The following is a 15,330-nucleotide window of genomic DNA, read 5'->3' on the forward strand; positions in this document are numbered from 1 at the left end:
TACGTTCATAAAATAGTCGGTATACACATCTCGCACTTACTGATAAATACGCGAATTTATTTATTCTACACTATATACGTATAACGTAAATAATATGTTAAAAATATATAACGTAAATATATTAGGTGTTGGAATTAATTCGTAGCGTTTTACAAGTGATGGGAAGTACTTTCATTAATGTATTTTTTAATGCTCATGTGAAATAAATAACATTCTTTCATTAAAAAACGCTACGAATTAATTCCAACACCTAATATATACGCGCTTTTATTGTTAAAAGTGAAGTATAAAAATACGGACCAATAATTTTATAATTAATTTACTGTATTTTAAAGTTGATTATAGTGAATCTGAAAATCAAGTATAACTTACAAAGGCGTATTTTAGAATGAAACGAGAATACGCGTCGTTGAAAAAGTAACTACAGCGCTTGCGCTAGTTTTACAGCAATAGTTTTTCTTATGGATGTTATTCTACGAGACAAGAACATCTGTTGAATTTGTTCGTTCGCTGAATCGATCGCTTAAACGTGACATATTTTAAAAAAGTATAATAGTATTAAATTGGGAGAGTTTTAATATTACATCAGTATTTTATTGCACATTTCACGGTACATATATCATTGAAAATTCAAAAAATTTTCTAAAATTTATGTAAATTTCAACAATTTAGCGAAATTGGTTGAAATACTGAAATTGTCTTAAATTGTGAAACATTTCATACATTAGAAGAAAAAAATATTAAAAACATTTATCATCAATCAACTAAATGGTGGGGATAAGCGCAACTTAGTTCACTTCAATTCCGTTAAAAGCATTTCAGAGTTAGTTGAGACATGATCAGTATTGTGGACAGATATTTCAGTCTTAATCGAACTCTTTTGTTGATAATTGGTTTGTGGCCTTATAAAAAATCAAAATTTGTTGGATTGCAAATAATATGTATATTTAGCATCCTTATAACTTGCATTATATTTCAGGTATGAAGATTTTGATTCTAATATTATATTAGATCTAGAATTTATTTACTATAGCAAATATGCTGAATTTAAGAATTGATATTTGATAATTGATTTTTTTCTGGAAATATGAATTGTCTTGACATATACCAAATAAGCAATTAAATATAAAAAATTAGCGCAAATATTAGTAAGATCTTATCCTTTATACGTATAAAAAAAGTCTGAGCAAGTACATATACGCATATACACGGAAAAAAAATTAACTGGGTGGTACAGCAAACCTATAATTTACTGCGCGAATTCAACATCGATAATTAAGAAAATTTGATTTTCTTAATAAATCTCTAATAAATCTTAATAAATCTCTAATGTTATTCAGCTGTCAACATTGCTATTTTAACATAGAAAATTGACTGTATATTACGTCTGTATAATACGACTGTAGATTTACTGAATCAGTGAAGTTTTCAGCTATGTTTTTTCCGTGTAAATATAGTTGTGCCAATAATAAAATGTTATTATATGTCGATTTCTATTGCAAATAATTACATAATTAGATTAGTACGAAATTTTGAAAATTATAATTATACAATTTAATATTTTTGAAGATTTCACAATTTTCGAATTTTCCATACAGAAGTCATGCGTTTCGCGGGTTACTTCCTGGTCCAAATCCATTATTAAAATCCCAATTTTTCATAAATTTGTATTTAGTTCATTAATGTCAATTTGATATATAATCAAATTGCTCCTCGCTCTGAAATAAATTGCAATATTTATACTTTACGTTAGCACTTTAATATTGGATTCAAATAAAAATTAACTCGCGAAACCCAATTGTACGACTTGATAAAAAGTGATAAAAATGGTTTATAGTTGCATTAAAATAGGTTATAATATGAATAACGTTGTTTCTCTTAAAAAAATTATTATTTACAGCTTACAACAATTTTTACTTCAACATGTTCTACAGAAGTCATCATTAAAGTTCTTTCTACCGCATTTGCTTTTAGCAACTTTGTTATAAAGTATAATTCCTTTTACATTAACAGTGAAACGGCAAGTTGTCAACTATATTTATTAAAATAAACATCTTAACAAACATATATATATATATATATATATATATATATATATATATGTATATATATATATATATGTATTAGGTGTTGGAATTAATTCGTAGCGTTTTACAAGTGATGGGAAGTACTTTCATTAATGTATTTTTTAATGCTCATGTGAAATAAATAACATTCTTTCATTAAAAAACGCTACGAATTAATTCCAACACCTAATATTATTAAAAAATACATTAATGAAAGTACTTCCCATCACTTGTAAAACGCTACGAATTAATTCCAACACCTAATATTATTGATCAATTTTTTTAAAGTTTTAACTAACAATAAGATATATAAAAGCTTATTGATAGCATAGATAAAAAATTTAATGGAAAAAATTCAGCATGTCTATAACGATTTAAGAGATAGCAACGAAATTGCTATTGCAGAAGAATATGGAAATAATGCAAAACAGTATACGGTTATGCTTACAAGTAAGACATCTTTTCATTTTTTTTTATATTGGGAATTATTTAATGAAATTCTTATTAAATTTTTACAACTAAAAAATATTTATCTTAATTTATATAATAAATCAAATTAGCATTTGAATGTAAATGTACCAAAGAATAAAAATGCATGCCAAAATACTGTAAATAAAATATTTGAACTGAACATAGTCATAAGTATAATATTTTAGTTTTAAGAAACAAGATTGATATTGCAATAATAGAAGTATTGTTTTGAAATGTGAAACAATAATACCAAATCTTCATAATAGTGAATAGTAATTCTTATTTGTAGCTTATCTGTATTTATGAGTACCTCTCTATGGTTGGAGTTCAGTGATATTGTATTATCTACAAACGTATCTCGATCACATCATCTGCAGATCTCCACCGAATATTTTATCGATCAACAAAGATATTTCTATTTACCGTATTTCCATATAAATGCAACTTTTACTATAGGATGCGTAGTAATATGCGGGACAGGATCATTGCTTATTGCATATCTTCAACATGTTTGCGGAATGTTTAAAATTGCTAGGTAACATAATAAACATATATAATAATCAAATAATTTGTAATTAAAACAAAGTGTCCGTGATGCGTGAATACATAACTAACAATGAGTAACAAAGACGTACATGATATGAGTTGTATCTTAAATGCTTAAATACTTCGATATGAATTTTATATGAGTAGGTGTATACCCAATTCTATAAACTACGCGTCAACATCACTCATAAAACGCAGTCATAAATAGAATTAAAAAAAAATATCATACATTTAAGCTGAAAAGTAATTGCCATAATAATAATATTGATGCTAATCAATATTTTGCAAGGATATTAATAATTTGATGTTAATAAGCATCTTAAAAATTGTTACAAAATTTAAATTAGAAATGAGCTCTTTGTTCTCTTATTTTCAAAAAGCATTTGTTTTGATACGAAAAATTGACTTTCTAAAATATTAGCTATTATTATGCTTATTAAAAATTTAAATAGTTAGATTAATAAAATAACGAAATATTAATATGCATAATTCCTTAGAGTAATGTGCAATATAGTGTATCTCAAGTTACTTTTTAACTTTATCTTGAAAAAAAAATTTTAAATGGAATAAAATCAAATACATGAAAAGTAGTTAACGTTTATATTTTATGTTATTGGAAATTCTCAACAGTCCGGGATTATATAATATTACAAATAAGCTTATTACATCAATAAGTTTGTGCACAAATATGTTACGCTATAGGACCAGATCAATAATAAGTGCGTAACGCGAACACACTTACAAAAATTATTTTATTAAATTATATTATTGACCGCTATAACACAAGCTAATTTTTTCCTCTTATTTCTTTAAAATTATTGAGTATTTTTACTTCTTGCTACAGTTATCAATTATTAAATTATTTACACAGTTATCGTATCAAGAGAGCTATACATACTTACACATCAAAAAATCTTAATACGCAGAAAGAGATATTGATTTATAAAGATCTAATTCGTGCTGTAGATATTCATCGAAATTCTATAACGTAAGTAATCTATATATTCGATGGTAATCTATATATATTGTATAATAAATATATAACATTCGTAATAACTTACGTTTGCTTTTAGATTCTCCTACTATTTCATATCCAGATTTCAAATCTCGTTCATGTTTTTAATAGTAACTGGAGTTCTTACTTTGAGCCTAAATATTTTTCGAGTGAGTCTCGTCATTTACAAATCTATGTTAATGATTTGCATATTAATTCATTACTTTGCTTCAGATTAATAAATTAAGTCTTTTTCTTAAGGTCTCTTTCTAACAAACAATATTGACAGAGATTAGATTAATATTTTAAGGGTAACAATTTATGTAAAGATTATTTAAATTTAAATTTTGTCATTTTGAGATATTACCGACATATATTTATTGACATAATTTTTTTATTTCCAAATCCGTATCAGGATTTTGGAATTATTAGAATACCAGCTTTAAATATTAAATAATTATGTGAAATATAAGATATAACTATTAATTTTGCTAGAAATTCATTTCACACATAGTTTCTAATTTTTCATAATATAACATCGAGTTCGTGCATCTTGAAATTAACTTATAAATTGTTGTAATATTCATTTAAAATTAAATATATATAATAATAAGAGATATTTCATATATATAGCAATTACAATAAAATTTATAACACTCTATTTATGAAAATATATACTTAACACATTAATTTTTATAGTAATAATTTTTATAGTAGTAAATGTTGTACTAAAAATTCTATCGTAAATTAATAAATTACGTTTATTTAATACTATATTCAGAAATTAATCTTAATAATACATTCGTTTACTAGATCTTTCAGATTGTATTATTTGAATATAATACTGAAGAACTTATGATATCTTGCATAATTATATTTGCCTGTTTTCTATACATGTTTCTATCCAATTTGGTCGGACAGCAAATTATAGATCATAATAATTACATATTTGTCACTGCGTAAGTAATATAATTTTTTGTTATAGTTTTAATATAGTTTTTTGTTATAGTAGCATGTTATAAAAAAAATTCAGTTATTTATTCTGTAACTCTTAACGAGTGTAACGCTACAATTATGCAGTCGTTAAAAGTTACAAAATTGGCCCCTAAATTACTAATAAAGAAATGAAAAGTATTAGTAATTAAATTTTGATGTATTAATATAGTACATGGCACATATATGTATACATGATGAAGTAACATCATATAAATATTCTTTCCTTCAAATTTTTTAAATCATCATTAATTTTAGATACGAAGTTCAATGGTACGTAACTCCTTTACCCATACAAAGGCTAATATTGATTATACTGCAAAGAGGTATTAAAAGTTTTGGCCTGAAAGTCGGTGGATTGTTTGTGGCGTCCTTAGAACGTTTTACTACGGTACACAAAATATATATTTTATGTCCTTTACTATAATACTAAAAATATATTTTTTATATGATGCAATAAAATGAAAACAAACATAATTTTTTACAGTTAATAAATGCATCCATTTCTTACTTTACTATTATATATTCAACGCGATTATAACAGTATATTATAAAAGACAGCTTGCAATATATCTCGTGTCTAAAACAAAAAATATTGACATAAACTATTTATAAAAGAAAGACGAAGAAAAAAAAATATTTTACAATAGTATTTAATGTAAGAAGAAAGTCAATAAATATACATATTACACGTTACTTTTTTTTCATATATTTAATAGTAAATTACATAATAAGACAGAATAAAAAATAGATTGAATTGTGATTTAATTTTATTGAGTAATAACTTAATTTTATGTGTTAGCGTTCTTTTTATAATTCTCTATTATTCTCCTTAATATCTTTTAGATTCTTAGATTAATTAATACTACACACACATATATATTTTTTATTCTATTTTTTAATGTTGTATCTTGAAAATCGATATTATTTTAATATTATTTTATGATCTTCTGTTTGATATTCAGACCTATTTCATATTTTATAAAATATTATTTATTTTAATATAGGCAACGTAAGATATAAATATATATATGTATATATATATATATATAAAATGCATTAAAAAAAATAGAATGTAAGTACATTAATTATATAATTATTATACATTAATATTACACAACATTGTTATTATATAATAATGTTTACGTGTGATACTTTTAAAACATTTATACCCCAGCAGATCATATGTATAACGTACAAATATATATACATTAAAATGAAACATATGAATGAACACTGAAAATTGACGAACTAATAATATGTTTGCGTAACATTCACTTTATATTTTTTGCGTGAGTAGTATTCTATGAAAAGGGAACATCTGTTACATTTCCACATTGAATCGATTACACAAGCCGACAAAATTTATGGTGGGTCTTCTGCTTTGAACTTTGAAAGATATGTCTACAGGATTTTGACGTGCTGAAAACTACTACGTTGTCCGTTTTTTTCCATTACCCTCCATTTTTTTAATAATCGCAAAAACAATTTTTTTCGGAAGTAACTTATTTATTAATTTTTTCCGGCTAAACAAAAAATGATATCGAAGTCTGTTTTGCGGCATTTAACTTAGGAACGTTCCAACAATATAAAAAATATTTTTTCGATGTTTATAAAAATGTTTTATGCAAATCAAAATTAAAAACTCCTTGAAAAAATCATGAAAAACCAGAAAAAATGACAAACTTTGAAATATAAAACCAAATAATTCAAAAAAAAAATCGTAAAAAATATCTGACAATTTGTTCTTATAGCTGTATGTTTCCACTTTAAATTCTTTTTTAATCATTGATTTCAAATCTGTATTAAAAAAAGGTTCAATTCAAAATGGCGGATCCAAAAGGACAAGAATTTTTGAAAATCCGTAGATACATGAAAATTGATATTTGGTGGTTTTGGAAACTCTGAATTCTTATACTGTAATCACAATTGTTGAATTGAAAATAACAGATCCAATGGCAATGAATACTAAATTTATATAGAACAGTGATTTAGAGTTCCCTTTATTATAATAAGGTGATACAGGATGGATAACGCTAAAATCATTTCCATGTATATTTACTTATTAGTCATGTTGGATCTGCTATTTTGAATTGCATATTTTTTATTTCAAATTTGAAATCAACGATTAAAAAAGACTATACAATATGCTCCTATATTCGATGGCTATGGTGTCAGACTCGAGAGGATATCGCGCATTGTATTTTTTCCGAAGAACCGGTATGGTTTTTAACACATTTTTATCCGTGTTGTTTGTATCAGAGAAGATTATCTTCAGCATTATGTTTACTTTCCAATACGTACATGATTGACAATAATTGCTCCTTACAATGATCTATTAACTTGCCAATATAATTTCCTCGTGACACCAAATAATAAAAAGAAGCCGCGTGTTTTCCAGGATCCGTCGCCAGACATTTTCAAATTTAATAAAGAATGTCCATTCTTAGTATTTTCTTTTTCTTCATCAATCATTTTTCTATACAAATTATCAAATACTGCACTTGCCGCAGCATGAACTTTTTCATTAGCATTTTCACAGACCAATTTAGGTCTTGGCCGAAGTCCATAAGCTCTCAAAAGATTATGCCTTCTCTAACAATGCTTAATAATCTCATAACAAATACTAACTATTGTAAGATTGATTTCGTAAGCATTTATAATGAAAGGACCGTAGTTAATTGGTGTTTGACCACATCTAATTATGATTTTAAAACGAAGGCCACGATGGTCTGATTCGCCAAATGTTATATTTTGTTTACAATGTCTGCAAATAACCATCCAATTCTGCCAAAAACAATTAAAAATTCAATGATACGGTAATAATGAATCGGAATCATAACAATGACCTCTGTACATGCAAAATATAATTTTCTTGCTGATGAACTCATTCCTTCCATAGGATCTATCGATAAATTGACTACCTGCGAATCTTCTTTTTCGTGGCCTATTAGGAAGATAAGTATTCTCTTTAATTATTTTGCCTAATCTACCTTGCCAGATAAAAGTATGTGATAATTTTGTATAATAAATTTTCCTCGATTCCATTTTCTAATACTTTAATTTTTTTTCGTACAGGTACCTGAAACGTTATCCGACGCTAGCAATATAAAGAATATTGAAGGCGAAAGTTTGAATACGGTAACAAATGATGCGTCAGCGACAAGTGGAAATGTGCCATAAAATATCTATAATTTTTAACTAGCAGAAAAAAATTAGTTTTTTATTCTATTTTCGAGTAAAGCTGCAATGCCCTTTCTGTGTATACGCAAAAGTGCATTGGAAAAACATGTATTTTATATCGTGATCGTGACATGTCTCGCATATAATTAAAGTTTATTTAAAAACAATTATATTTCATGAGCTTCTAAAAATCAAACAATAATAAATATTAATTAGCGAGCAATGAGAGCATTTACAACACGGTATTTGGAGCGCAGTACATCAAACATATTTACAATAATTTTTCATTACTTGATGATACAATATTCTTGGACATTTCGGTTTTTACTTTAAACTATTAACCATTACTTTAATCATTAGCAATACCATATAATTTTCGTAAGCAATATTCCGCATATGTTGGAGATGATCTCTGCGTTGGAGAAAAAGTGAGAAACTATGTAAAATCAATACAACTAATATTGTTGTTTCATTATCGTATCATTTGGTTATTCACTTGATTTAACAACGAAAAAAAGTAATAGCATTTTCAATTAAGAAGTAGGAATACATCCTCAAACGCAGAGATCGTCTCCAACATAGGCAGATTGGAATATTGCTTATGAAAATTAAATGCTATTTTGATGATGGTTTAAAGTAAACTGAAACGGCCAAGAATATTGTATCAACAAGTAATGTAAAATTATTGTGAATATATTTTATGTATTCCGCTCAAATACTGCACTATAAATGCTCTCATTGCCCGCTAATTAATATTTATTATTTAAAGGTCATTTATTGTAATGTGTATTAACAATGTAACAAATGATAAAATCAGCTGTATTAAATCGTGATCCCATATTTATCTTTATTCTCAATATGCCTTTAACTTTAATTTACAGAAATAAAAAGATTTTTCTTTATTTATTTATATCATTTTATATCATATAAAAAAAATCTGATGTATCATATATAAATATCATATATCAGATTTTTTTTGTTGAATGAAAATTGATTTTCCTGTTAGATTCTGTATTTTGTACCTCGGATATATAATTAATAAAGAGAACTTTAAAAATTTCCCTATATATTATAAACAATAATTTATATAAGATGATTTAATTGATCTTTTAGAATAAAAGAAGTTAAATTTAAAAAATACTAATAAAATAAAGTCAAAAGAAACGCATGCTTATAATAAGTACACTTTTATTGTGTCTATTTTGAAAAGATTCTCCAACCTCTACTTACAATTAGATACATTTTCATCATATTTGAAGATATCTTCTTTTTCACAAAGAATGAAGTAGATATTAAAAAAGAAAGAAAGGATATCAATTACGTTTATAAATTGGTCTGTACATCCCTTGCACTTATTGATAACGCGAATTAAATTATTCTACGCTATATTTTCAAGTTAATGTACTGACTCTGAAAAATCAAGTATAACTTACAAGGGCGTATTTTAGAATGAAACACGAGAATACGCGTCGTTGAAAAAGTAACTACAGCGCTTGCGCTAATTTTACATTCATAGTTTTTCTTATGGATGTATTCTACGAGAAAAGAACATCTGTTGAATTTGTTCGTAACTGAATCGATCGCTTAAACTCGACATATTTTAAAAAAGTAGTATTAAATTGCGAGGGTTTTAATATTACATCAGTATTTTATTGCACATTTCATGGTACACATATCATTGAAAATTTAAAAAATTTTTTAAAATTTATGTAAATTTTAACAATTTAGCGAAATTGGTTGAATTACTGAAATTGTCTTAAATTGTGGAACATTTCATAAATTAGAAGAAAAAAATATTAAAAACATTTAATCAATCAATTAAATGGTGGGGATAAGTTCAACTTCATTCATTTCAATTCCGTTAAAAGCATTTTAGAGTTAGCTGAGACATGATCAGTATTGTGGATAGATATTTCAGTCTTAATCGAACTCTTTTGTTAATAGTTGGTTTGTGGCCTTATAAAAAATCAAAATTTATTGGATTGCAAATAATATGTATATTTAGCATCCTTATAACTTGGATTATACATCTGGTATGAAGATTTTAATTCAAGTATTATATTTGATCTAGAATTGATTTATAATTGCAAATTTGCTGATTAATTTAAGAATTGATATTTCTCTGAAAATATTGACTTGTAATATGTCAAATGAGCAATTAAATATAAAAAATTAGCGCAAATAATAGTAAGATCTTATTCTTTATACGTATAAAAAAAGTCTGTGCAAGTACATGTATACGCGTACACATACAGTTGTACGTTCTAGTAATAAAATATTATATTAGGTGTTGGAATTAATTCGTAGCGTTTTACAAGTGATGGGAAGTACTTTCATTAATGTATTTTTTAATGCTCATGTGAAATAAATAACATTCTTTCATTAAAAAACGCTACGAATTAATTCCAACACCTAATATTATGTCGATTTCTATTGCAAATAGTTACATAATTATATTAGTACATAATTTTGAAAATTATAATTGTAACTTAATATTTATGAGGCTTTCACGAGAATTTTCTATACAGAAGTCATGCGCGCGCGCGCATTTATCTCTTTGTCCAAAACTATTATTAGAATACCAATTTTTTGTTAACATTTTAATTTATTTCATCAATATCAACTTGATACAGTATCAAGTTACACGTTGCCTTGAAATAAATTGCAATGTTTACGAAACGTTAGCACTTTAATATTGAATTCAAATAAAAATTAACTCGCGAAACCTAATTGTACGACTTGATAAAAATTGTTATATAAAGTGATAAAAATGACTTACTAATTACATTAAAATAGATTAAAATGTAAATATCTTTCTGTCATTTCTTTTTAAAAAGTTACTATTTATAGCTTACAATAATTTTGACTTCAACATGTTCTACAGAAGACATCATTAAAATTCTTTCTATCGCACTTCCTTTAATCTGCTGTATTATAAAGTATAATTCCTTTTATATTAACAATGAAACGGCAAGTTGTTCACTATATTTATTAAAATAAATATCTTATCTTATATTTTAACTATTATATATTTGTTAAAATAAATATCTTATCAGATATATATAATATTATTTATCAATTTTTTTAAATTTTATTAATAGTAAGATATTTAGTATATAATTTATTGATTAGATAGATAAAAGAATTAATGGACCAAATTCAGCATGTCTACAATGATTTAAGAGACAGTAACGAAATTGCTATTATAGATAAATATGGAAATAATGCAAAACAATATATGATTGGATTTACAAGTAAGGCAGTAAGATCTTTTTTATTTCTTTTTATGTTGGAAAGTATTTAATAAAATTTTTATTAAAATTTTTATAACTAAAAAATATTTTTAATTTCTGTAATGAACAAATTAGCATTTGAATGTAAATGTACCAAAGAATAAAAATGCAGGCCAAAATGTTGCGTAATTAAAATATTTAAACTGTACATAATCTTAAATATAATGTTTTAATTTTATGAAACAAGTTTGAGATTGCAATGATACAAGTATTGCTTTGAAATATGAAATGATAGTATCAAATACCTACTTTAAAATTTTCTATATTTAATAAAAGAAATATTTATGAATATATAGAATTTTCCATTTTAATTCACCACATAAAAATTTTTTTTGAGAAAAATGATTTAAATAAAAATAGTTTTGATAAAGTTCATCATATATATTGATTTAACTTGAAAAAAATTAACATATAAAATATTTTAAAATATATATTTATAAAAAAATATAAAATTTTAAAGAGCATTAAAAAATATATTTTATATTTAACACTTCATAATAGTGAATAGTGTTTCTAATTTGTAGCTTATTTGTATTTATGGGCATCTTTCTATTGGAGTTTATTGATTTTGTATTATCTACAAACATATCTCGATCATATCACCTGCAGATCTGCACCGAATATTTTATCGATGAAAAATATTTCTATTTATTATTTTTCCACGTAAATACAACTTTTACTGTAGGGAGCACAACATTATTGGCGATTGGGTCATTGCTCCCTGTATATCTTCAGTATGCCTGCGGAATGTTCAAAATTGCTAGGTAATATATATAATAAAATGATAAATATATAATAATTAAATAATTTAATAAAGTGGCCGTGCTGCATGAATAGATAACTAACAATAAGTAACAAAAGCGTATATAGTATGAGTTGTATTTTAAGTGCTTAAATACTTCGGTGTGAATTTTATGAGTAGGTATATACTCAATTCTGTAAACGCGCCAATATCATTTTCAGTCATGAAACGCAATCATAAATAGAACTAGAGTAAAAATATCATACATTTAAATTGAAAAGCAACCTGCTGTAATAATAATATTGTTGCTAATCAACATCAGGAAAATATCAATAATTTGATATTAACATCGTAAAAATTCATACAAAATTTAAATTAGAAATGAACTTAAATTAGGAATGAGTTCTCCCATTTGTAAAAAGCATTTGTTTTGATACGAAAAGTTTACTTCATAAAATATCCATTATTAATATGCTTAGAATTAAAAGTTTAAACATTTAGTTTATTAAAATAATGAAATCTCTCTCTTAGTATACATTATTCCTTACAGTAATGTGCAATATAGTATATATAAAATTACTTTTTAGCTTTACCTTGAAAATTTTAATGAATAAAGTCAAATACGTGAGAAGTATAATTCTTAATTACATTCACATATTTCAATGTTATTGAATAGTCTCAGCAGTCCAGACTTATGTAATATTACAAATAAGCTTATTACAACAATAAGTTTGAGCATAGAACATGTATTACGCTATAGAACTAGATCAATAATAAATGCGCAACGCGAGCACACTTATAAAAATTATTTTATTAAATTATATTATTAAGAGTTAAATTTTTTTTTATGTTATCAAGAATTATTATAATTTTTTTCTCTTATTTCTTTAAAATTATTTTTACTTCTTGATATAGATATCAGATAGTTATTATATTATTTACAGTTATCGTATCAAGAAAGCTATACATATTTGTACGTTAAAAGATCTTAATACGCAGAAAGAGATTTTAATTTATAAAGATCTAATTCGTGTTGTAGATATTCATCGAAAATCTATGACGTAAGTATCTACATATCTGTAATAATTATACAACATTCGTAATAACTTACGTTTGTTTTTAGATTCTCCAACTATATTGTATCCAGATTTCAAATCTCGTACATGTTTTTAATAGTATTTGGAGTGCTTTCTTTAAGTCTAAATATTTTTCGAGTGCGTGTCGTCTTTTACAAATGTTAATGATTTGCATATTATTTCGTTATGTTGCTTTAGATTAATAATCTTAATGTCTTTTTCTAACAATATATATTCGATCGAAATTAGATTAATATTTTGAGGGTAACAATTTATGAAAGATTATTTAAATTTGGATTTTAAGGTATAATTGACATATATTTGATGACACAATTTTTTTATTTTCAAATCCGGATTTTTAAATTATTAAAATATAAGCTTTAAATATAAAATAAAAAAAAATGATTATGTGAAAAATAAAATGTAACTTAATTTTAATGCCAGAAATTCACTTCGCACATAGTTTATGATTTTTGATAATATAAATCAAGTTTTTGGTATGTTCAAATTAGTTTATAAATTGTTGTAATATTTATTTAAAATACATTATAATATATATATATATATATATATATATATATATATATATTATAATATATATATAATCATAATAATAAGAAATATTTCATATATATGGCAATTACTATTAAAATTTATATTATAATTTTCTCTTTATGAAAAGCTTAATACCTTAATTTATAGTAGATAAATGTTCTGCTAAATTCTATCGCAAATTTATAAATTACATTTATAGTATGTTCTCTCAATTTAATCTGAATGGCTGCGTTCAGCAGAAAAACTAATCAGTTAGTGATTCTTCAATATAATTAGTCTTTACACTTAGATCCAGTGAAGAACTAAAGGCAAGAACCAATCATATTAAAAAATCACTAAACGCTAACTGATTAGTTCTCTCTGTTGAACGCAGCCAATAATACATTTGTTTACTAGATCTTTCAGATTGTATTATTCGAATATAATACTGGAGAACTTTTACAAAGTTTCGCAATTACATCTTTTTGTTTTCTATACATGTTTATATGCAATTTGGTCGGACAACAAATTATTGATCATAATAATTATATATTTGTCACTGCGTAAGTAATATAATTGTTTTATATTGTAGTTATATATTATGAAAAAAATTTAGAAGCCTATTCTGTAACTTTTAACAACTGTAACGCTACAATTACAGTCGTTAAGTGTTACAAAATTGGCTCCTAAATTATTAATAAAAAAGTGAAACATATTTATAATTAAATTTTGAAGTATTAATATAGTACATGGCACATATATGTATACATGATGAAAAAGCATCATGTAAATGTTCTTATTTCACATTTTTTAAATCATCATTAATTTTAGATACAAGGTTCAGTGGTATGTAACTCCTTTATTCATACAAAGGCTAATACTGATCCTGCTGCAAAGAGGTAGTAAAAGTTTTCACCTGAAATGCGGTGGATTGTTTGTAGCGTCCTTAGAATGTTTTGCCACGGTACACAAAATATACATATGTTTTATATCCTTTACTATAGTATTAAAAATATATTTTTTATATAATGGAATAAAATGAAAGCAAACATTTTTTACAGTTAGTAAATGCATCCGTTTCTTACTTCGTTGTTATGTATTCAATGCAATCATAACAATATATTATAATTTGTATTATAATAGTATGAAGTAAATAAAAGACGTTTGCAATATATCTCTTTAAAAAACAAAATCATTAACATAAATAATGTATAAATGAAGGATAGAAGAAGAAATATTTTATAATAATACTTAATGTGAAGAAAAGATTAACTAATATACATATTTGTATTGCACTTACTTTATATATATATATATATAGATAGATATATGTATATTTAATAGTAATAATTTACATATTAAGACAGAATAAAATAAATTGAGTAGTGACTTAATTTTACGTGTGTATTAGCTTTCTTTTTTAATTAATATT

General features: G+C 24.7%; 1 protein-coding gene and 1 long non-coding RNA gene across 3 annotated transcripts; one reads left to right on the forward strand and one right to left on the reverse strand.

Annotated features, from left to right (window-relative positions):
- The first annotated feature begins 290 nt into the window (after positions 1–290).
- LOC105150479 (uncharacterized) lies at positions 291–15,070 on the forward strand. Of its 2 annotated transcripts, XM_087413548.1 has the most exons (16): positions 291–979; positions 1,901–2,020; positions 2,399–2,516; positions 2,811–3,072; positions 3,955–4,071; positions 4,157–4,247; positions 4,891–5,036; positions 5,329–5,461; positions 11,104–11,223; positions 11,390–11,507; positions 12,055–12,310; positions 13,233–13,349; positions 13,412–13,502; positions 14,316–14,461; positions 14,730–14,862; positions 14,960–15,070. In XM_087413548.1, the coding sequence occupies exons 1-16, from the start codon at positions 836–838 to the stop codon at positions 15,011–15,013; spliced, it is 2,166 nt and encodes a 721-aa protein (XP_087269674.1). In that variant the 5' UTR covers positions 291–835; the 3' UTR covers positions 15,014–15,070. The 2 variants fall into 2 exon arrangements, with proteins under 2 accessions (XP_087269674.1, XP_087269675.1); XM_087413549.1 differs by lacking the exons at positions 291–979; positions 1,901–2,020; positions 2,399–2,516; ... (3 more) ...; positions 4,891–5,036; positions 5,329–5,461 and adding an exon at positions 10,143–10,286.
- Positions 5,607–9,552, reverse strand: LOC147907397 (uncharacterized). The gene is made up of 3 exons (XR_015547474.1): positions 9,484–9,552; positions 8,153–9,315; positions 5,607–8,017 (listed from the first exon to the last, which is right to left on the reverse strand). It is a non-coding gene; the product is annotated as an uncharacterized LOC147907397 (long non-coding RNA).
- Positions 15,071–15,330: the final 260 nt, after the last annotated feature.

Source organism: Acromyrmex echinatior, chromosome 14 (genome assembly GCF_024713525.1).
Source record: "Acromyrmex echinatior isolate Ae372 chromosome 14, ASM2471352v2, whole genome shotgun sequence".
Classification (NCBI taxonomy): Eukaryota; Metazoa; Arthropoda; class Insecta; order Hymenoptera; family Formicidae; genus Acromyrmex; species Acromyrmex echinatior.